At 58.5% G+C, this 21,382-nt stretch overlaps 1 protein-coding gene across 13 annotated transcripts; it reads right to left on the reverse strand.

The window, feature by feature from the left end:
- On the reverse strand, positions 1–16,661 carry ADCK5 (aarF domain containing kinase 5). 13 transcript variants are annotated; one of them, XM_024117507.3, is made up of 15 exons: positions 16,608–16,660; positions 8,306–8,412; positions 7,685–7,834; positions 2,410–2,485; positions 2,096–2,296; positions 1,861–2,001; positions 1,669–1,782; positions 1,459–1,590; positions 1,307–1,390; positions 1,143–1,224; positions 985–1,063; positions 792–883; positions 477–729; positions 252–368; positions 1–153 (listed from the first exon to the last, which is right to left on the reverse strand). In XM_024117507.3, the coding sequence occupies exons 1-15, from the start codon at positions 16,617–16,619 to the stop codon at positions 48–50; spliced, it is 1,746 nt and encodes a 581-aa protein (XP_023973275.1). In that variant the 5' UTR covers positions 16,620–16,660; the 3' UTR covers positions 1–47. The 13 variants fall into 13 exon arrangements, with proteins under 13 accessions (XP_023973275.1, XP_054947048.1, XP_028356109.1 ...); XM_055091073.1 differs by lacking the exon at positions 1,459–1,590; XM_028500308.2 differs by having other exon boundaries at positions 1,669–2,001.
- Between the last annotated feature and the right edge of the window lie 4,721 nt (positions 16,662–21,382).

The raw sequence follows: 21,382 nt of genomic DNA on the forward strand, positions 1-21,382 counted from the left end.
CTCAGCCTGCGGTGGGGCGAGCTCTGTGGTCCTCCTGCCGGGGCTCCCTAGGTCTCCAGGTACTCGTACAGCCCCTTGGTCTTGGGCATGAGGCCCAGGTGGACCAGGACTCGGACCAGGAGGGCAGTGATCCGCATCGACAGGGTCTCCAGCCTGGGGTGGGGGAGTCAAGGGGTCGCAGGTTGGCGGGGCGAGGCGGGGGGCGGGGGGGCCCTGGCTACCCGCCCTTCAGACCCCGCGCGCCTGCTCACCTCAGGGCCGCTTCAAACTTGAACGACTCCCAGATGACCCTGGTGTGGCGCAGGAGGCTGGCGCCATAGACGTTCTGGCACGTTGCGCCCGCCAGGCGGCTCCAGCCCCGGACTGCGCTGCAGAGACCACCGACCGACAGGCGGTCAGCCCAGCCTCCGGGCCCCGCCCCTCAGGTCCCGGCCCCGCCCCTCCTGCTGTGCGGGGTGGGGGTGGGGGGGGGGCACCTCTTGGCCATGAGGAAGTAGCGGTCCACTGGGGCGCCCAGGGCGGTGTTGATGGCGCGCACGGTGTTGAGGTTGCGCAGCACAAGCAGCATGGACCGCGGCAGGGCCTTGAGCACGGCCATGACCTCCTCGAAGTGCTCCCGCGCCATGTCCTGCATGTAGGCCGCCTCCTCACGGCTCAGCAGGTGTGAGCGCCACAGCTGCCCCAGGCGCACAGGCCGCTGCATGAGCACCTCGGAGAACAGGAAGTAGTCTGGGGGGGCCTGAGCCAGGGCTGTGCGCCTTCCCCGCCTCACACCCACCCCCTGGCCTCACCTTGCACCCCGAGCTCAGCCGCGTGCGCCTTCATGGCAGCCTCGTCCCTCAGAATGATGGCCCGCCACAGCTGGCACAGGGCTGACCGATCCCTGGGGGGCCCGGCAATGAGCAGGGGGCGGGGGGGGAGAGGCCGGCCTGTGGGGTGGGGTGTGCCCACCCAGCCCCCGCACCCCCCGCACCCCCAGCTTACTTCTCATCCAGGAACTGGTATAGCCCATGGTCCAGCAGCACCAGCTGTCCCTTCCCATCAGGGCCTTTCCGCACCAGAACTAGGGACAGGGCGGGCCGTCTCACACCGCCTCACCCTGACCCCAGACCCGACTCCCACCCCCTCAAGCCTTTTCCTACCATTGCCAGGGTGGGGGTCAGAGTGGACGAAGCCTGTGTAAAATATCTGCTCGGCAAAGACCTTGATCAGTTTCTCTGCTATCTGGGGAGAGGACAGGCCACAGGCCATCATTCTGGGCCCACAGCACACGTACCCTCCCCCGCCCCGGGCACACAGCACTCACATCCCGCACCGCCAGCCCCATGGTCTTGATGGCCTCCACGTCGTTGACCTTGCAGCCCTCACAGAATTCCGCCGTCAGCACGCGCTGGGAGAGAACAGGCGCCTCAGCTCAGCAGGCCTGCACACGCCCACCCAGGAGGGGACCCAGCCCACCTTGCTGGACACGTCCCAGTGTACGCGTGGCACCACAACATAGCGGAAGTGCTGCAGCTCCCGTGCACAGCGCTCGGCATTGCGGCCCTCGTTCTCAAAGTCCAGCTCCTGGGCCAGGGTCCCCTTCAGGTCCTGGGGGCCACATGGGCAGCTGGAGGTCCCGCTCAGGAGGCGGCCCACCCCCCGGCCCCTTCGGGGCCCCCCAGTTACCTGGAGGACCCAGCTGAAGCCGAAGCTGGGGTGCATGAGCTCAACAAGCTGCAGCAGGAGCTCCAGGGTGTGGATGTCGCCGTCGAAGCGGTCCCGCAGGTCGATGTACTGCACCTGCACGGGAGGCTGCAGGGAGGACTGGCCACCGGCGCCCGGGTGCCCCCAGCGGTGCCCCAAGGGGGCCCCGCGTACCTTCACGGCCACCACGGTGCCGTCGTGCAGCCTGGCGCGGTGCACCTGGGCCAGGCTCGCCGCCGCGATGGGCTGGTAGTCAAACTCCTGGAAGAGCTCGTGGGGCGGGGCCCGGAAGTCTTCGAGGAACAGCTCGTCCACCTGGCAGGACAGGGGGGTGGGGTGGGGTGGGGGGCATGGCTCGGAGCAGCGTGTGGCCGCTCCTCGCCTCCGCGCTCCCGCGAGAAGGGCTCACCTCCCGGAAGCCCCGCGTGAGAGCCCTGTCCTCCAGCACCCGCAGTGTCTTGATGTACTCGGGGGGCAGCAGGTGGTTGAAGGAGCACAGCCCCTGGCCCAGCTTCACGTAGAGGCCCCCGTTGCTGATGGCCCCAGCCACCAGGGCGTCGGCCGCCCGCTGGTGACATGCAGACATCACCTCCAAGTACCCCGGGCTGTTCTGACCACAGGTACAGAAGGAAGGGATGGGGGCGGGTGGGCGCCTCCACCGGGGCACCCCCATCCCCGCAGGCCGCAGGCCAGGCCCAGCCAGGCCAGGACGCAGGAACAAACCTCCTCCACCCCTCGCAGGACGACATTTGTGCACCACCAGTAGTCCAGGGAGATCTGCAGGCCGACCCTCAGAGACCTGTGGGCAGAGGCTGCCCTCAGCCCCAGCGGGCACTCGCCTCAGATCCCCGCCAGCACCCCGGACCGCTGTGAGCACCTGGCAGGGCTGCTGGGCTCTCGGGACTGCGTGGCCAGCAGGTCAGTCTCAGCCGCTGGGCTGTGGACTGGGCAGCCTGCATCCACACCACCCCTCAGCCACTCAATGTGCACCCAGGGGTGCCTGGGACAGGAACGGGGGCCTCGGGCCCTAACAAGCAGGCGTGCTCTTTTCATTCTTTGATAACACTCGTTACACAAGGAAATCCATCCACCAGCTAGCACAGCTGCAATGGCTGCTCCGTCTGTGGACATGCCCTCACTCAGGCTCCCCTGCACCACTGGTCCTGTCTCCTCTGCACTCCGACTGGCGTGGACAGGAGCCCCAGGAGCTCAAACCCCAGACCTGGGGCCTGCTCTCCCGGCTGAGGGCACGGCCCCGGGCAGTCCTGCAGGCCCAGGCCTTCTGGTGTGGGCAGGGGTCCTCGCTCACTCCCACGCCCCAAGCTATGGACAAGGCGGCCCTGGGTCTGGAGAGGGGAGGATCCAGGACCAGAATCCAGGCCTCCAGTGCCGCAGACCCCAGCCCCTCAAACTGCCACGAGCAGGATGTGGGGCTCCTGCTTCTCGGGGCCCCTGTGCAGGCCGAGCCTCCGCCCGCCCCAGCATGTCCTGTTCCAGCCCCTCCGCCACGAGGGGCCAGGATGAAAAGGTGGGAAGGAAGAGGCTGCCAGATCCTGCACAGGCTTCCTGCCCTCCCAGCAGCTGCGGAGACCAGTGTCTTAGAGCAATGAGGTCAGCCCAGACTGAGTGCCACGAACTGGGTCTGTCCCACCCACCCCAGCCTGACACAGGAAGCAAACAGGGCTGTCTGTGAGGCAGGGTGAGCAAGGAGACAGGATTTCTCTGAGCTCCCCGAGACCCAAAGAGGAGCTGCCCTCCTTCCTGAATAATTCGTCCAAAAGCCAATGCAAGGTCTGCACAGGGGTGAGGGTAGGGGTGCAGGTGAGGGCAGTGGGGTGATGGCTATACTCGGGGTGGCCTAGCAAATAAGTCAGTAAATTAGGGACAAGGGGAACCGGACTTCTCCCAGTTGGAGAAGGAGTTACAGACACAGAAAGGGAGAAAACCAGAATGACCCGTGTGGGAAATGGAACAGCGGGTTTGCTGTCGATGGCTGGCTACAGAAGCAAACATATGGCCCTGGGCGTGTGTGTTCACAGCCACACACGCACGCACGCCCGCACGCCCGCAGCCCTTGTCCATGGAGGAGCCTGGGGCAGACAGCCCAGAGTGGCGAGCACACCGACATCCTCACCGTGGCCCCTGAGCCCCTGCTCCATCCCGAAGAACCATCGGGAGACTGGCTGCTTCCAAGGCTGAGCCTGGAGTGACTGTGCTGCCAGCAGGAGTAAAATGCTCAAAGGACGGAGGGCGTTGGAAGGGTTCCGAGATGCTATTGATAAAAGCCAGACTCACCAGCTCTGCTGTACGTTTGAAACAATTTACAGTCAGATGCTGGAGATTAAAAGAGAAGGGTCAGGGGCTTCCCTGGTGGCTCAGCGGTTAAGAATCCGCCTGCCAATGCAGGGGACACAGGTTTGAGCCCTGGTCTGGGAAGATCCCACATGCCGCGGAGCAACTAAGCCCGCGCGCCACAACTACTGAGCCTGCGCTCTAGAGCCCGCGAGCCACAACTGCTGAGCCTGCGTGCTGCAACTACTGAACCCACGCACCTGGAGCCCGTGCTCTGCGACAAGAGAAGCCACCGCAAGGAGAAGCCCGCACAGTGCAACGAAGAGTAGCCCCCGCTCGCCGCAACTATAGAAAAGCCCGTGCACAGCAACGAAGACCCAATGCAGCCAAAAATAAATAAATAATTTTTTTTAAAAAGAGAGAAGGGTGACGCGGACTTCCCTGGTGCTGCAGTGGTTAAGACTCCGTGCTCCCAATGCAGGGGGCCCGGGTTCCATCCCTGGTCAGGGAACTAGATCCCACGTGCATGCCACAGCTAAGAGTCTGCGTGCCGCAACTAAAGATCCTGTGTGCTGCAACTAAGACCCGGTGCAGCCTAAATAAATAAATAAAATATTTTTTTTTAAAAAAAGTGAGAGAAGGGTCCTAAAAGCCAGGTCGAGGGGCTCCTCCTATGAGCCAAACCCAGTCTCAGCAATAACACAGCACTGACGCTGAGTGAGAGCAGCCCTCGGAGTAAAATGTCCCCGTCCAGACTGACGCAAGCAAGAGGAAGGAACACGCGGGAGGACGGAGTTTTCCCTTATGGTGGAACACAAGCCCTCAGGGTGGATAGGGTGGATGGGACGGCTGAGCCGGTACGAATAAGTTCACCCGAGAAGTACCGGGGGCGCTAAGCTAGCGACAGAGGGGCGAGGGGCACAGGCACCCACATCAAAGGACAAAAGGGAAGCAAAGGGCAAAACAATGGGACAAACTGGGAGTAAACATCAGACAAACCCACATCAGGGCTCGGCAAAATTGTTCTTGAAAACGTTATACAATAAATACTTTGGGTCTTAGGCGCAGCCTCAGGAGGGTGAGGGGGGCGTGGCTGCCGCTCCAAGGAGCTCTATTTATAGAACAGGCAGCACCTCTGACCCTTGTATTTGGCACAGGGCCAGAGTTTGCTGACCCCTGTTGTACAATATTATGGCCTATCTGCCCACAAATATGTCAAGGTCATCATGTGATGAAGAATTAACGTTACCCAGCTCCTGGGAGGTGCCTCTAAACCCGTGAGATTTCCTGAGTGATGGCAGCATCTGAGCCACATAACAGCCTTGACGGTTCACACCAGTCAGGGGCTCTGCCAGCCAGAAAGGACAACCACGGGATTAGAGTTCGGGGTCTTCAATCAATCAGGGCTATGAGATGCAACTCTGGACACCAAAGCTTGGGGGTGACCCACGTGTCCTGTCACAGGGCGATGAGAGGCAGGGGATGTGTCTGAGGACATGGAAGTTCTGAGGCTAGGACCCTCCCAGACCTCACCTCACCCTGGGCATCTCTTCCTTTTGCTGATTCCGACTTTATCTTTCTGCTAAAATAACACCATAATCATAAATACAGTATTTCCTGACTTGTCCTAGGGAACTATCAAAACTGAGGGAGTCTGTGGGGACCCCCCAATTTGTAGCCAGTGGTTTGAGGTGAGGGAACCCATGGGGACGCTGGAACCTGCAGCTGGTGTCAGATGCCCTGGGCAAGCGGGGGTCTGGGGGGCCATGCCCTGACCTCGAGTTTAGCCTTGAGAGCTGAGGAGACAATGAGGACTCTTCCACACTGGAGACTAGACATGGGCCCAGGTGGGATCCTTGTGCTGAAAAGGTGGCTACTGGGGCACCTGGTAACACAGGGTCTGAGGGCTAGAGGGTCGCAGTGTATCAGTTTCCCGATTGTGGCTGTGGAGGAGAATGTCCTTGTTTAGGAAATAACTCAAGGTTTCAGGGGTAATGGGGCACGTTGACAACTTATTTGTCAATGTTTCAAAAAGAAAAAAGTTTTTTTATGTTATCAGTCCAACTGCTTTGGACATTTGAAATTGTGTCCAAAAAAAGCCCACAGGATTTTTTAAAGTTAAAATTAAGTAAGGGGTGGGGGGCAGAAATGGACCCCGATGCCACCCTCCACCACCCCAGCCCCTGCGAGTGAGCCTGGGCGCGTGCGGTACGTTCTGGTCTCCCCTCCCACAGCAGGATGAGCCCCGCTGCCCTTGGGCGAGCTGGTCCTGAATTACTCACCACCCACGCTCCTTCCTTGGGCTCCTGCACGTACATTGCCCCGTTACCCAGGACGCGCTGTGGGCCCCGAGGTCTCCAGAGGCCCCGTGGTCACCCGGCGCCCAGCCAGGGATGCTCCGTCAGGCCTGCCTGTCCTGGCAACTGTTAGGGCTGAGAGCTGACGAGATCACACAGATTGTTGGGAAAATAGTTCTAGCTCAGCCTCTGAAAGCAAGCTGCGAAAATACCCTTTTCAGGAGGGACGTGGAGAAGGCAGGGGTATACCGAGTCTGCCACGGGGTATCTGATTCTGGGAAACAGCAGCATGTATGCAGCGGAAGGTGAGATGGCCCAGACCTGCTCAGTGTGATCTTCAGAACCAGGCTGCTTGGGGACAGTCCCCACCGGTCCTGTGCAGTCCCTCATGGTGGAAAGCCACAGGAGAGCCAACCCCAGGCTCTGCCCTCATCAATCTCTAGGCTGTGGAGACTGGGAAACCCTGCAGGACACAGAGGCCACTGCCTAGAACCTGCCCAGGAGGGCCACTAGGAGCTCCAGGCAAACCCATCAAACAACCACCCTGGAAGATGGCGTGGGTGCAGCCGCTGCCAGGGAGCTGAGGACAGAACGCCTTGTTTCATCCTGAAGATGGAATGAGGTAAAGCGTTTGGCCATCTGCCCACCTATGGCTGCCACTGGGGTAAATTTCAACAAAGCTTCGGCCAAGTGCCCCAAGTCCTTGGCATCCCGAGCCTGCCCTAGGAAACCGACCCAGGCTCCCAAAGGGCAGCAGGAGCTCAGAGCCGGCAGAGCAGGACGCCTGCGCGGCCTCCTCAACCAAGGCCTCACGTGAGCCCCTCCCAGGCAGTCGGGCACCCCCAGTCCAACCATGGGTCTGGGTTGGCTGAAGTTTCACTCAATGCCAAGAGCTGGCTCTCAAGACCCTGTGGCTGTAGGAATTCCTGGTCTGACTGGAGCAGGAATGCCTGCCCAAGCTGCTCCAATGGGAAGACCGCCCCACACCCCCAGAATCCTGCCCCGGGAGATACAGGACTATGAGAGACCCTTCGGCTTAAGGCGCCCTGGGCGCCAGGGACCAACAAGGCCCGTCACTAGTCCAGGACGCTGGGAGTGGAGGCAAGAGGCAGTCCTCCCCTGTGAGCCCCAAACTCGCCGTCCGATGCCAACTCTCCTTGGGAGTGCTGGGGCAGCCCGAAGGGAGATGAGGCAGAGGTCTGAGGCGGGGTCTGTGGAGGCCGTGCCCAGCGTGGATGGCGTGGGCCCCGCGGCGCTGGGCTGCCCCACCGGGCAGCTCAAGCGATCCCTGGAAGGCAGCTTCAGAGTTCCCAGCAAGACCCCGCTGCCCCTCCAGCCCCCGCACAAGGCCCTGCACGCCTGAGGACGGGACACAGTGGGGAGAAGCCGCCACCTTGCCGGCCCCCTACCTGCTGAAGCGCCCGATGCCGTCCACCACGAGCCGCATCCGCCTCCTCTCCTGTGGCTCAGCCATGAGGTACCTCACCCCGAGGAGCAGGGGCGCCCCCAGCACCGTGGCGGAGAGGGCCTTCTTCCACAGGGGCTGCGGTCTCGAGGGCCTGGAAGACGACAGGCGCACGGCCTGGGTTACTTGCCATCGGCCCCGGCCCCCCAGGTCCAGCCCACGGCCGCTGCAGCCTCACCAGGACCTCGGCAGGCGGCACCGACTCCGACGCCTGTGTGATCACCGCCGTGCTCTCTGACCTCCGGGTCCGAGTCACCTCGCCTGAGGCCCCCAGACCCCCAGACCCCAGGGCTCTAAGCGGGCTCCATCCTGCCCACTGCCCACTCGGCCCTCCAACCCCTTGCCCCCGCTCTTGCTCTGGCCCGCCCTCCCCGACTCTCTGAGCCCACAGCCCTGGCCGAGCCCCAGACCAGGACCCTGGTGGTGGGGCAGCCGGCGCACCGCACACGGGGGCAGGCGCGTCCCGTCTTGCGGGTGGCGTACAGAGAAGGCACGGCCCCCCTACGGAGGTCGCCCCTGCCTGATGATGGGCACGTGCCCTGGAGGGTGCCCGTGGCCAACTCACCACCTTGCAGGCGGTGCCCCGAGGTTTCTCCTGAAGAAGGCAGTGGGGGACGGCCAGGGTTTCGGCCTGCCCCGCAGCAGGGCCGAGTGGAAGTGGCAGACCTGGGACTGCGAAGCGAGCAGAGGGCAGGGCGTTGGCGGCGGGAACATGCCCCCTGGCCTTACACAGGCAGGGACCCCCCCGACACACCACTGAAGAGCACTGGTGCTTCCTGGGCCCTCGCGCGTCTGGCACGGGGAGCCAGAGACTCCGCCGGGTTAACAGCAAGGCTGAGGGCCAAGCACCACGCGAGGGAAGGGAAGGCTACGTGCATCTGCACACGGGGCGTCCTCCTCAGAAGCCCCTCCACAGGCCACTGGAAATGCCCCTCGGTCCCTGCCCCTACCGCTCTGCTGGGCCCTGAGAGCCCTCGTTTCCTATTTCCCGCTGCTGAGACCAGCGGCCTCCCAAGGAAGGGTCGAGAATGCTTCACCACACGATCAGAAAGGAGGCAGAGGGCCTTGGGGTGGTGCCTGCTCCGAAAGCAAACGAGGGCACAAGGAACCTGTGCTTGCTGAGCCCCCAGCGGTCAGACCTGGAAAGCTTCTGCCTGGAGGAGGGAGGGGAAGGCTGGAGGTGCCACAGCCGAGGGACAGGTAGAGAAGCAAAGTGCCAGGGAGACAGGCCAACATGCTGCCCTGTCTCAGGGGCCACGGAAGAGACATCGCGGCTCTCCTATGCTCACTGGCAGCCTTGGTCTCCCAGTCTTATTTGAATAAGACCTTAAAGAGTTCCTCAACCACAGACTCCCCAACTCTAAATTCCCAGTTTTTAGGGAAAAAAAGACTGTGCAAAGTAAGTCATAGTCCACAACACAGATGTTAACACTATCATTATGAACATTATTATTATTATTATTATAGGCCAAATAGGGAACTTTTCAATCTCTTTCTGGCCAAAGCACACAGCCCTGAAGACAATTTCAAGGATGCAAAACAAAACAAAAGTCCAAGGAAAAGGTCCATGACGTACCGTCCCAGGAGGAGAACAGGACAGAAAGCTCCACTCCACACACACAGCAAGTGCGGATCCTCGAGGAAAACCCCGCAGAGGCAAGAGAGGCAGTGGCGGGCGGACTCGGGCATGCAGAGCCCCAGGCCTTCTGTGCCAGAGGGCGGCCCAGCCTGCTGTCCACCCCGCTGCCCCCCTACCTGGCCCGCACGACCTGACCTGGCCTGGGGCATGGCACACACGGCGGCTGCAGGCTGGGACCCCAGTCAGATGACGAGGACCTCACAGATGACAAGGGTTTGTGGTGCCAGCAGGCGTGGGGGGCGGGGAAGGCCCGCCTGCCTCCACACCGGGCCTCCCCCTCAGGCAGCCTTGCCTGCTCTCTGCGAGGTGTCCAGACCCCTCCCTGTACCCCTTACCCGAGTCCACGTCTGCGACCGCACACACCCACCAAACACCCTGCCTGTGAGGGGCCACGTGCGACCGAGGACCACAGCCAGAACCCTCCTGCCCGCGTCCCTGCTGCCCTCCGCCGGTTCCGGCCCGTCTCCAGCAGGCCCGCCCTCCCCCACTCTCTGAGCCCACAGCCCTGGCTGTGTCCCAGGCCAGACCCTGGCGGGCCGCACACTGCACGCAGGAGCGGCACCAGGTGAGAGGGCGTCAGGGATCCTGCGGCCTGGCAGCAAGTGGGTCTTCCACCCGGACACTGGGGCAGAGGAAGCCAGGAAAGTAAGGGCGCTGCTGGGGAGGAGACAGGCCCGTGTGGTTTGTGACTGGAAAACATAATGTGTGGTCAGAGGTGGGGAGGGGCGCCCAGATAGAAAAGGGTGGGCAGCAAAGTGAGCTGTAGCAGGGGCGGGAGTGTGTGTGTGTGTGTCCCAGGGTTTTCATGCAGGGAGGGGGCGTACGCTGGAGTGGTCAGCCTGGGAGGAGGCTGGGCCAAATACCCAGCAAGAGGGGGCTGGAGCCCGAGGCGGAGCTGTGGCCTGGGGGCGGGGGTGGGGGGTGGGGTAGGTTCAGGGCCAGCGTGAGGAACCAGGCAGGACGGCCGAGGGATGCCCTGCACACCAGCTGCCTGCTCCTCTGGCCAGTGAGCGTTCTGCTGCAATTCTGGTCTTCTCAGCGAGATCACAAGCCCACGGACCAAGAAATGACAACAGCCAGCAGCTGCCAGCCCTGGGGCTCCTCGTTCGTTATCAGTGACCCTGAGAATTCCCGAGCGTGGGGTGTCTCTAAACAGCAGCCTGGCCTCTCCAGAAAGCCATTAGCATCCACGCATTGAGAACTACTGGTGCCCGGCACCGTCATTTATCAGTTCTCTCTACTTCTGTAAATATTTGCAATTTTTCCTTAGAAGTTAAAAAAAAAAGTCACGAGCAAAAACGTGGGACGACTTTGCACCAAGTGCAAAGCATGAACTCTGACTAAACCTCAATCTTAAAGAAAGCACCTATGAAACATTTGAGGGACCCCAGACACCAGGGAGCACAAAAATTAAGATTTTTAGGCATGGTGGTTACTGTGGTTACATAATATCCTTGTTTAGGGGATGTACATCGAAGTATTTAGAGGTTATGTGTCAAAATGTCTGTGACTTACTTTCAAATGATCCAACGACAACAAAATATATATTTTCAAATAGAAATAGATCCACTAGGGCAAGATGTTAATAATGGGTAGATCTAGGTGGTGGCATCTGGATAATTAACTCTCTGAGACCACGCTGTCAGCTTGTCCCTATGTGTAAATGTTTTCATGATCAAAGGTGCAGTGCATCTGCTGTGCTCTCAGAGTCCAGTCAGGAAGGCGGCATGTGGAAGGCGAGGTAGCTGGTACCGGACAGGCAGACCTGGCACTGTCTGGAGACACTCCTAGTTGTCACAACTCGGGGGAGGGGTGCTCCTGGCATCGAGAGGGTAGAGGCCAGGGACGCCACTCAACACCAGACACTGGAAGGCCCCGCCCCAGAGGCTCACGTAGAACCTGGAGCCAGACTTCTGAGGCTGGAGTTGGAATCTGGGCTCCGGCACTTACCAGCCATGCGGCGTGGGTAAGCGCCTTCCCTCTGTGCCTCAGTTTCCCTGTCTGTAAGGTGGGGACTGCTGTGCTGCTGAAGTGAGGGTGAGTGAGCTGACATCTGCAAAGCCCTCGAGCAATGCCCAGCCCCGCGTGCAGGGCAGGCGGAGGCACACGCTGAAGCTACCTGCCGCTAGGCCCTCCTCACTGCACTAAGCTGCCCGCTGGCCCCCAGTGCCCTCCCCCTGCCCCCAAGAGCCCTGCCCCCTTGCTCTGCAGACCACCGCACCTAACACGAAGGACGTATTTGCTGGGTTGAACTAAACTATTTATATCGTATTTATTTATTTGGTTGCACCAGGTCTTAGTTGCGGCAAGTGGGTTCCTTAGTTGCAGCTCCAGGGCTCCTTAGTTGTGGCATGCATGTGGGATCTAGTTCCCTGACCAGGGATCAAACCCAGGCCCCCTGCATTCGGAGAGCAGAGTCTTATTCACTGCACCACCAGGGAAGTCCAACTATTTATACTGAAAGATCGTCAGCTGCCCCCTGCTTTTTCAGAAGGAAAAAAGAGTTTGTTTAGCCCAGAAGAGAGACTACAGATCCTCCTCGACTTATGACGGGGTTAGGGTTAGGGTTAAACCCATTGTAAGTTGAGAATATCATACATCAAAAATGCATTTAATACACTGGACCTACGGCAGGTCACAGCTGAGCCTGGCCTTCCTGAAACGCGCTCACGACACTCACATTAGCCTACGAGTGGGCGAAACCATCTAGCACAAAGCCCGTTTCACACTAAAGTGTGGACTATCTCATGTAACTGGCTGAACGTGAATACAGAACGGCTGTCAGGGCACTGGCTGTTCACCCTCGTGACCTCGGGGCTGCTGGGGAGCTGTGGCTGCCCCTGCCCAGCATTACAAGAGTACCCACCCCGCATCGCTGGTCCAGGAAAAGATCAAAATTCGAAGCATGGTTTCTACTGAATGTGTATCACTTTTGCAGCATCATAAAGTTGAAAAATCGTAAGTCAAACCATCATGAGTCAGGGACCAACTTACGAAAAGCCTGGAGTAGATTATATACAGATATGAAGAAATGCTCAGCTACCGGAGTGGACCTCACTGCCAAGCCCCATGGGGACTGCACCCTGAGACAGAGAAGGAAAATGGCCAAAGCTGACTGATAATGATTACATTCAGAAAGAAAGAAAGGACAGATCCACGAGTTATTCTAGCCAATGTGCCAACGACCTGGAGGGGCAGAGTCAAGAGGCTGCGGGCGCCAACGCTGAGGTGAGGGCTGGCAGGGGCTGTCACACCCAGAGCCCGGGCACAGCTGCTCCAAGACCACAGCTGAACCCAGCATCACACCTCCTCCCCCAGAGGCCCCGCACGCGTGGTCTGCGTATGTCTGACTTAGAAGCAGCAGAAGACTGCGGGCGAGGAGGGCGCCCCTGAGAGTGGGCTCATCCTCCAAGCCCTGCCACCTGGGGAAGGACCAGAGTCCATCAGGGAGACTCTGAGGGGCACACGATGAGGACACCCCAGAGGAGAAGTGTGTGCAGCCCCAGCCGGTTTTCTGGTGACCCCAGTGGAATGGCACGGAACGGCGTACAGACGGCACGGAACTCAGCAGCCTCGTGCTGACGGGGGCCATGGAGTGGGGCAGAGCCCACGAGGGCCGAGTGCTGTGCTGCAGCAACACAGGCCCAGCCTGCCCGCCTCGCCAACCTTTACCCTCTGCCTGGGGGCGACTCCCCGCTGACACCTTGCCAGGCTGGAAAGGTGAAACATGGTCGAAATAAAGTGCCTCACTCAGGGTCTGGAACCTAACAGGTGTTCAACAAAAGGCGGGCATTTCTGATGGTGGGACTTTCACACATATTTCCTCACATGGTCCACAGCAGAAACGCCTGGCGAATCTGGGGGTGGAGCCCAAGTCAAACCGCTGCCCCAGTCGTCACCCTTTCCTTCCCCAGGTGGCGGGTCCTGACAGCCACAGGGTGGAGCACACTGTCCCCCTGAGCCATTAGTAGGAAGGGTCTGGTGAGGAAAAGTCAAGTCACCTAACTGACAAACAAGTTTACACGTCATGATCATATTAAGACATACGGTTCTTTTACAGGAGGATGCTGAACCTGAATCATTTAAGGCACGAGGCCCCAGCTGCGCCTGCAGCCTCCTAACCACTATCCACCACCAGCAGGGGCTCTGGTAGAGAAGCTGAGGACCAGAGTCCACAGCCTCTGAACACACGGCCGATGCAGAGGGGGCACGGCCAGAAAAGTAGCCGCCCCTGACCACAGTCCCCATAACAGTTTTCTGTTGTTTCCTGAGGAGCCGCCACTGCAGCAGGAGCTCTGGCCGCAGCTCATCACTCCCAGCGCTGACTCCTCACTCACCCTCCTGGGATACACATCCCTCTGGCAGACCCTGGACAGCCGCGCAGAGCCTGGCCCAGGCCTGCTCCCCAGGCTGCCCTTCTGCCTAGAGGGCCCTTCCCCCACCCTGACTCACCACAGTTACCTCCCCCCCCATCCCCCTCCCACTGTCCTTATCACACAGGACTGTGCCTGGTAGTTTGCAGTCTTTCTCCCCACCAGCCTGAGGAGGGCCCACCAGTCAATCATCTCTGTACTTCGACTAGCCCTGTGCTTTCTAAGATAAAGCAGAAACTCCATGAATGCTCGCTGAATTAAGATAAACGGTGAATGAGCAAGAACCCCACATGGCCCAAGCGAGGATGTCACTGAGCAACAGGGCAAAGGCCACGGTCAGGCGAGAGACAGCCCCAGCCCCGACCGCAGCCTGGCCCTGGGCCGGCCTCCAAGGATGAGGCCTCCTGCTGACGACGCCAGAGCGCCCACAGGGCCCCCAGTGTGCCTGGCTCATTCCAGCTGGGATGCCCAGTGACTCCCCGAATGTCTCCATCACAGAGGAGACATTCCTGAAGCCCAACGAGGTCATGTAGCTATAAATGTGGGGCAGAGCCCGCAACCAGACCTTCCCAGAACCAGTCCAGCACAATTTCCACCACATCACATGTAACCCAAACCACACCCAGAGCTCAGGTACCAGAGCGTGGCAGGAAACATGTATAGAGAGGGCTTTGGGTCCCCAGGACACGCTCCCGCACACCATGCCTTCTCACCAGGATGACCACGCACGTGGCTTTCCTGGGGCGGTCCCGGCTTACATGGGTTGTCCCAGCACCCCTCTCACTCCAAAAGCCTCCCAGTTGGGACAAGATGAGATGGGCCTCCTCTACCCCAGCCTCTAGTACTTTCTTAAGAGTGCCTGCACAGTCTGTCAGCAGAAACAGAGTGCTCATCTGGAACTCAGCTAACAATCTACAAAGTAGCAAAAAGAGCTTGAGTAGGGGCTTCCCTAATGGCACAGTGGTTGAGAGTCCACCTGCCGATGCAGAGGACGTGGGTTCGTGCCCCGGTCCGGGAAGATCACAGTGCCGCGGAGCGGCTGGGCCCGTGGGCCATGGCCGCTGAGCCTGCGCGTCCGGAGCCTGTGCTCTGCGGTGGGAGAGGCCACAACAGTGTGAGCTTGAGTAGTAACACTCAGATAGATACTACAACCCTCACAAACCTTGTGTGTACTTTAACACAGCACTCATGTTTTATGCACAAGCTGAGTTGTCTGTTTTTCTAACACCCTACTGATTAGAAGGCAGGTGAAAGGTCACTGCAGGATAAACCAGACCCAGCGGTAAGAAGCAACTGCTGAGTCTCATGAGGCCTGAAACAGAGAAACTACAAAGAGGTGACCAGAACCTGGGCAGTTTAATGGTGAGGTCAACAGCCCTACGCCCATACCAGGAGAGGAAACCAAAGCACAGAAACGTTCTCATGGTTAGGAAGAGAGAGATGGGACTCTGGGCCCAGGAGAGGGGGTGGAGATGACCGTGAATGCCCTGTCCTTTTCTTTTCCAAGGGTCTGTGACCCTCTCAACACCAGTCAGGACTTAGAAGGCTACTGGGCCCTGCTCCTCTTACTACTGGTCATGAGCATCTCCTCGTCAGGGGCTAAAGCCTCCTCATCAGGGGCTAAAGCTGCCCGGAGGATTGAGTGACCTGACTGTGTGAAGCAGCTTTATAAACTATAAAAAGATAAATAAACTATAAAAGACCAACTCAGTGTCTCTCTGCCTGACTCTCAGACTAACTCTCAGACTGCTTCACCATCTCAGCCCATAAAACACCCCTATGTAACAGAGCTGTTCACTGCAAGCCACAAAAGGTAATGGGCGTTTATTTGTATTAATACCTAAACCCACAAGGCTAGGCTTATTAGAAAAAGACAAGGTCTACAGAAAATTCCAATTTGAAAGCGCTGATGAGCCCCCCTCAGTCTCTTCAGCTCTAAACCAACCACAGGAGAAAAGGGCTAGATTCCCGGGGAGGGAGTGGCTAAGACCTGGGTCATTGACTGTGACACTCGGTTTGAAAGGTGCTAATCCAAACTGCAGAGACGCAATTAAACGGGGAGGCCCGACCAGGAAAAAAAACTGGAAGGTCAGCTGCCACGTTCAGGATCAAAGGAAGCGTGAGTTAGGAGGGCAGCCCAGGGCCAGGCAGAAGCCTAGGAAGGCCTGAGAGGAGGGGCTTCCGGAGACAGGGTGGGAGGAGGGGTGGCTCTGCAACGGGCTGGTGCAGCCGTCAGCCCACCTGCCGCCCCTCCCAGCCCCCAAAGTCCTCTGTCTCCCCAGAAGCAGGGGGGCAGCTGTCAGCCCAGGATGACCCAGGGAGGGGGGGGTTGGTGACCAGGCGAAAAGGGTGCCCAAGGGAGCAGGTAAAAGGAGAGACGGGGGATCCGTTCTGGGATTCTGGCAGAGTCTGCAGCAGCAACGAGTCTAAGGGAGACACGGGGCGGCAGGAGGGGTCAGGCGCTGGGCAGTCGCCTCGGGACAGTTGTCTCCCTGGGGAGGGACGCCCGTGAGGGGACTAGAGGGTCATCCCTCGCGGGGTTGGAGAGGCTTTGGAGAGGCCGCCTCTGAGACAAGGCTCCACCATGGAGAACGTGCTTCTGAGAAGGGGGGCTGTGGGGTGCGTCGGGAAGGCAGCCTCTCCAGTGGGCCCCTAAGTGGCTCCCGGCATCTCCCCACAGGGCCTGGGGGCTGAAGTGGGGGCCCGAAGGACAGGGCGCCTGAGGGCTGTGTGACGGGCTCCTTCTAGAGCCCTGAGGGTCCCTGCCGGGCGAGAGGATCTCTGGGGACAGGGTCTCGGGGCCCTGCGGGTCCCGGCCGGGCCGCGGGAGGGGCGCGGGCGCGCGGGGGGCTCACAGGTCTCCACATCTTCGGGGGTTCAGCTCCGCTCCCGCTAGCCGCACGCTCGCGTCGCCGGCCCAGCAGTCCCTGCGGGCGGGGCGCAGTGCGCACGCGCGCACCGCCCCAGTGGGCGGGAACTGGAGGCCACGCCCCGAGCGGGCCCGCGGCCGCGGCCGAGCAGCACCCCCTGGCGGCCCCCGGCGACCTAGCTTTAGGGCAAGGACCGGCCCTCGTGAAGGCTGAGGACCGCGGCGAGTCCCTCCGGCAGGAACGCCATCGGTTCCTGCCGCTGGTGTCTTTTCCCACCCCCGACAGAAGCTGAGGCTCGGGGAGGTCAGCTCACCTGTTGCCCAGGAGCTCACAGAACGGGAGAAAGCCGAGAGAGAGAAGGGACCCCACTAGGAGGTCAGCGCCGAGGGCTGGAGCTGGACCTGGGGAGGGGGAGAGGCGGCCATTCCGGCCAGCACTTCCGTGCCACGGATTAGGGTGAATCTCTCTAACTGCTCAAGCCTCATTTTCCTCGCTGCAAAATGAGGTCATAACTCACAAGCTAATAGAGCTCCCTATCCATGCAATGCCTACTCTTCACCTGGATCTAAGCCACTGATGCGAGTACCTGCTGTGTGCGGGTGGGCGGCCGGGGAGTCGGACACTCAGTAACCACGCCGTGAACAGTGAGCACAGGGGAGGCAAGGCCCGCGGAGAAAGCTTCTGCCTCCCTCACTGGCCTGCCAGCCTCTCCCGCCCCTCCTCTCCTGCCGCCCTCTGGGAGGGCAGGACCCGTCCTCTCTGCTCAATGGCCCTCCCAGCTGATGCCAAATCTTCTCTTCCCTCCCCTCGCCTGCTTCCCCTGTCACCCGGACAGGTAGCACCCACTCGCTCAGGTTCTCTCCTCTGGCCGTCGCGGCCCCCTTTCCGCGGTTCCACCAGCCCCTGCTCCCACTCCGCGTAACTTCTTCAACGACAGCTCCACCAACCAGCCACGTGCTAACCTCGGCAAAGCTCACGCCCTCGCGGTCGGGGACAGGGGTCTGTCCCGAGTGCTCCTGTGGCCTGGCCATTCTGCAGTGGATGCCCTGGGCCTCGTGTCCCCTACCCCACACATACTAGGACCCCACCTTCACACTGATGCCTCGGGAAGTTTTCTCCTTGAAGTCTGGTCCCACCTGGCCAGTTCTGTCAGCCCCTTCTCCTCCCACGGGGCCCCTCCCTCTCCCACGTGGCCCCGCCCCTCCCACATGACCCCTCCCCCTCTCACATGGCTCCTCCTCCCAATGGTGCCTGCTCTTTTGGGTATCCCTGGGCCCAGGCAGGCCTGTGCCTCCTTCCTTCTCTTCTGCTACAATGTACCTCAATGTCCTGAATCACCTCGTTCCCATTGTCCCCAGTGTAACAAATGCTGGGCTCCATACCCTGGCTGAATACAGATGGCTGTCCTCACTGATTTTTTGCCTGCCTTGCCCGGAGGACAGGAATGTGGCCTCTCGTCTTCACTGCTGCGTCCTAGTGTCCAGGCCAGGGCCTGACAGAGTGGATCTGGAGCCCCTCCCAGGGCCAGGCTTTCTGGAAAGTTTCCAGTTGTACACATTTGACCTCCCCACCTAACCCCATAACATTTAATGAACCAGTTCCAGGAGATAGGGTAGGTGTAGCTGACACAGGAATGCCTCCAGGACATGTGAGAAGGGACAAAAGCAAGGTGCAAGGTAGCAGGATGAGCTGACCGGGTACCCAGGTACAGATGGCCCTGGGAGCCTGGGCCATCAACCGCCCTGGGGCTGGGAATGGGGGTGGAGGAGGGTTTACAGCTGTTTACTAGCCCCCAGATGAACAAAGGAATGAACTCTGACCTATTTCCACATCAAAGGACCCTGATACTAGCCTGGGCTCCCACCAGGGCTGAGGGCTGCAGGTCCTCCCTCTGCATGGCAGGACACAAGTCCCTGGACTGAATCAGGGGTACCCCACCCCTGGTGGTGCTGTATGGGGTCAGTTCCCTCAGACTGGGACTGCTGGGCCCCAGGCGCACCAAGGAAACCTTCGCACAGTGACCACCACGCCCGTTCCACTCACGCCCCAGACACAGTCTCCTCCAGTCCCCCACAGTGGGTCCCCCACCCCCAAGCATATCTGCGCAATCTCCCAGCACCCTGTGTTTCCAGGGCCTTGAATCTTCAAGCTGCTCTTAAAGAAAAAGAGTGCAGGTGTATATTAAGAAGCATGACACACAGACATGATGAACAACGTTCCCCCAAAAGGTTTGTCCAAGTTCTAACCTCTGGAATCTGTGATGTGACTTTCTTTGGAAATAGGGTTGTTACAGATGTAATTAAGTTAAGGCTCCCTAGTTGAGATCATCCTGAATGAGGATGGGCTCTAAATCCAATGACTGGTGTACTTACATGAGAAGGGAGAAGGAGATCTGAGACACAGAGGAAAAGTCCATGTGAAGACAGAGGCAAAGATTGCAGATGTGGCCACCAGCCAAGGGACACCGAGAATGGCTGGCACCACCAGAAGCTGGACGGGAGCCTGGAACAGACCCCCCCGACAGCCCTCCGAAGGAACCGCCCCTGCCAACATCTTGATTCCAGACTTCTGACCTCTAGCACTGTGATAGAATAAATTTCTGTTGTTTTAAGACACCAGATTTGTGGCAATTTGTTCCAACAGTCCTAGAAAACTAGGACAGTGTGTCAAAGGTTTACTTAACTCATTAACTAATGAGAGAACCAGGAAAGGGGTTAAAAGCAAGACAAAAAACTCATAAACAAAAAAGACGAATTCAAAAAAAGAGGTTCGAAAACCACAAATTTATATGGAGTAAAGGAATGCTAAAATAAACTTTAAAATAGATGGAGATTGGCTTTTTTCACAGGAAAAATACCAGTGAACCTCTACTGGACCAAATGTATTTGCATGCCTATAAAAAGGAAGTATTTTCATTGCTGTTGGTCACTGGCAATTTATAGAGCTGTAAAATAGCTCACAGACAATGAAAGGCAGGGACCTGATGAAGTCAGAATCAGATAACCCGGAAGGGCATGCTCCAAACAACACTGGAGGTACCAGTATGATACTTTTTTTGTTTTTTAAGTAAGACATTTCTGTATTGCTTGTTTTTGTTTTTTTAAAATATATTTTATTTATTTAATTTTGGCTGCGTTGGGTCTTTGTTGCTGCGCGCAGGCTTTCTCTAGCTGCGGCGAGCGGGGGCTACTCTTCGTTGAGGTGCACAGGCCTCTCATTGCGGTGGCCTCTCCTGTTGCGGAGCATGGACCCTAGGCGCATGGGCTTCAGTAGTTGTGGCACGCAGGCTCAGTAGTTGTGGTGCACGGGCTTAGTTGCTCTGCGGCATGTGGGATCTTCCCTGACCAGGGCTTGAACCCGTGTCCCCTGCACTGGCAGGTGGATTCTTAACCACTGCATCACCAGGGAAGCCCGCAGGTGTCATTTTAAAAGGCTGCATTTCAGTTTACAAAAAGAGTTTACTAAATGACTATGGGTTACAGATAGCTTGAGGAGAGAGAAAGGGCTTCTTCATGTACCCAGCGTTAAAAAGAAAGCCACAGCCCCCAAAGGGAATCACTTATGCTCGGCCAGGCCACTAAACCAGGGCTTAACACCAACCCTTACTGAAGCTTCAACCTCCCCCAGAAATGCGGTCTTAACTGGCCAGTCAGGAATTCTCTGGTCGGCACCAATGAGGTTACCTGCCACATGGGCCCTCTCCACCCACAGAGGAAGAGGAAGTCATCCTCCCCAATGACCCCTTCCATCTCCCATAAGTAGGTGGCCTAAGCCTGACATCGTCTTTTTTATGAGTTTTTTGTCTTGCTTTTAAAAATCTTCCCCTTTCTGGAGCCCTTTGGAACTCCCCTGTACTTGATGGATGGTACGCTGCCCAATTCATTCATTGGTCAGTAACACCAATTAGACCTTCAAATTTTAGTTGGTTGAATTTTTGTTTTTTAATACCAGGAAACAGAGCATTGAAACAACATCAATGGTGTTCAGGCAAATGACCACGGGAGCATTTCCCTCACCTGCTCACGCTGTCCTGTTACCAGTTTCTGGCTAGCTGGGTCTGGGGTGAGCAGTCCAAGGCGCGGGCTTCTTCTCCGTGAGAGGCTGGAAATGGGGATCCACCTCAAGGCATCCAAAGGCCACCCGAACGTCCATCCTTGGATAGGTCAATAGTTTGAAGGACATGGTCCCAACCTTTTCTCAGGGACTCTGGGGCTATCCTCCACTGAAGGCTCAGTCTCCCTCCTGTGGCTGATGGCAGAGCCTCAGGTGAAACAGAAGATGAGACACTCAGTGGGTGTGGCTAATTTACTACCTAACATTTTCAAATGTAAGAGGTCTGATGAGGGTCAAAATAAGAATGATGCAACTGACAAAAAAATTTGGTTGTTTCTATGACATGCAAAGATAGTAAAACAAATTTAAAAAAATTTTTTTGGCCGTGTGGCACGTGCAATCTTAGTTCCCTGACCAGAGATCGAACCCACACCCCCTGCATCGGAAACACAGAGTCTTAACCACTGGACTGCCAGGGAAGTCCCCAGTAAAACCAATTTTTAAAAAACTTAGACAGGGCTTCCCAGGTGGCGCAGTGGTTGAGAGTCTGCCTGCCGATGCAGGGGACGCGGGTCCGTGCCCCGGTCCGGGAAGATCCCACATGCCGTGGAGCAGCTGGGCCCGTGAGCCATGGCCGCTGGGCCTGCGCGTCCGGAGCCTGTGCTCCGCAACGGGAGAGGCCACAACAGTGAGAGGCCTGCGTACTG

This window comes from Physeter macrocephalus, chromosome 15 (assembly GCF_002837175.3).
Source record: "Physeter macrocephalus isolate SW-GA chromosome 15, ASM283717v5, whole genome shotgun sequence".
Lineage (NCBI taxonomy): Eukaryota > Metazoa > Chordata > Mammalia > Artiodactyla > Physeteridae > Physeter > Physeter macrocephalus.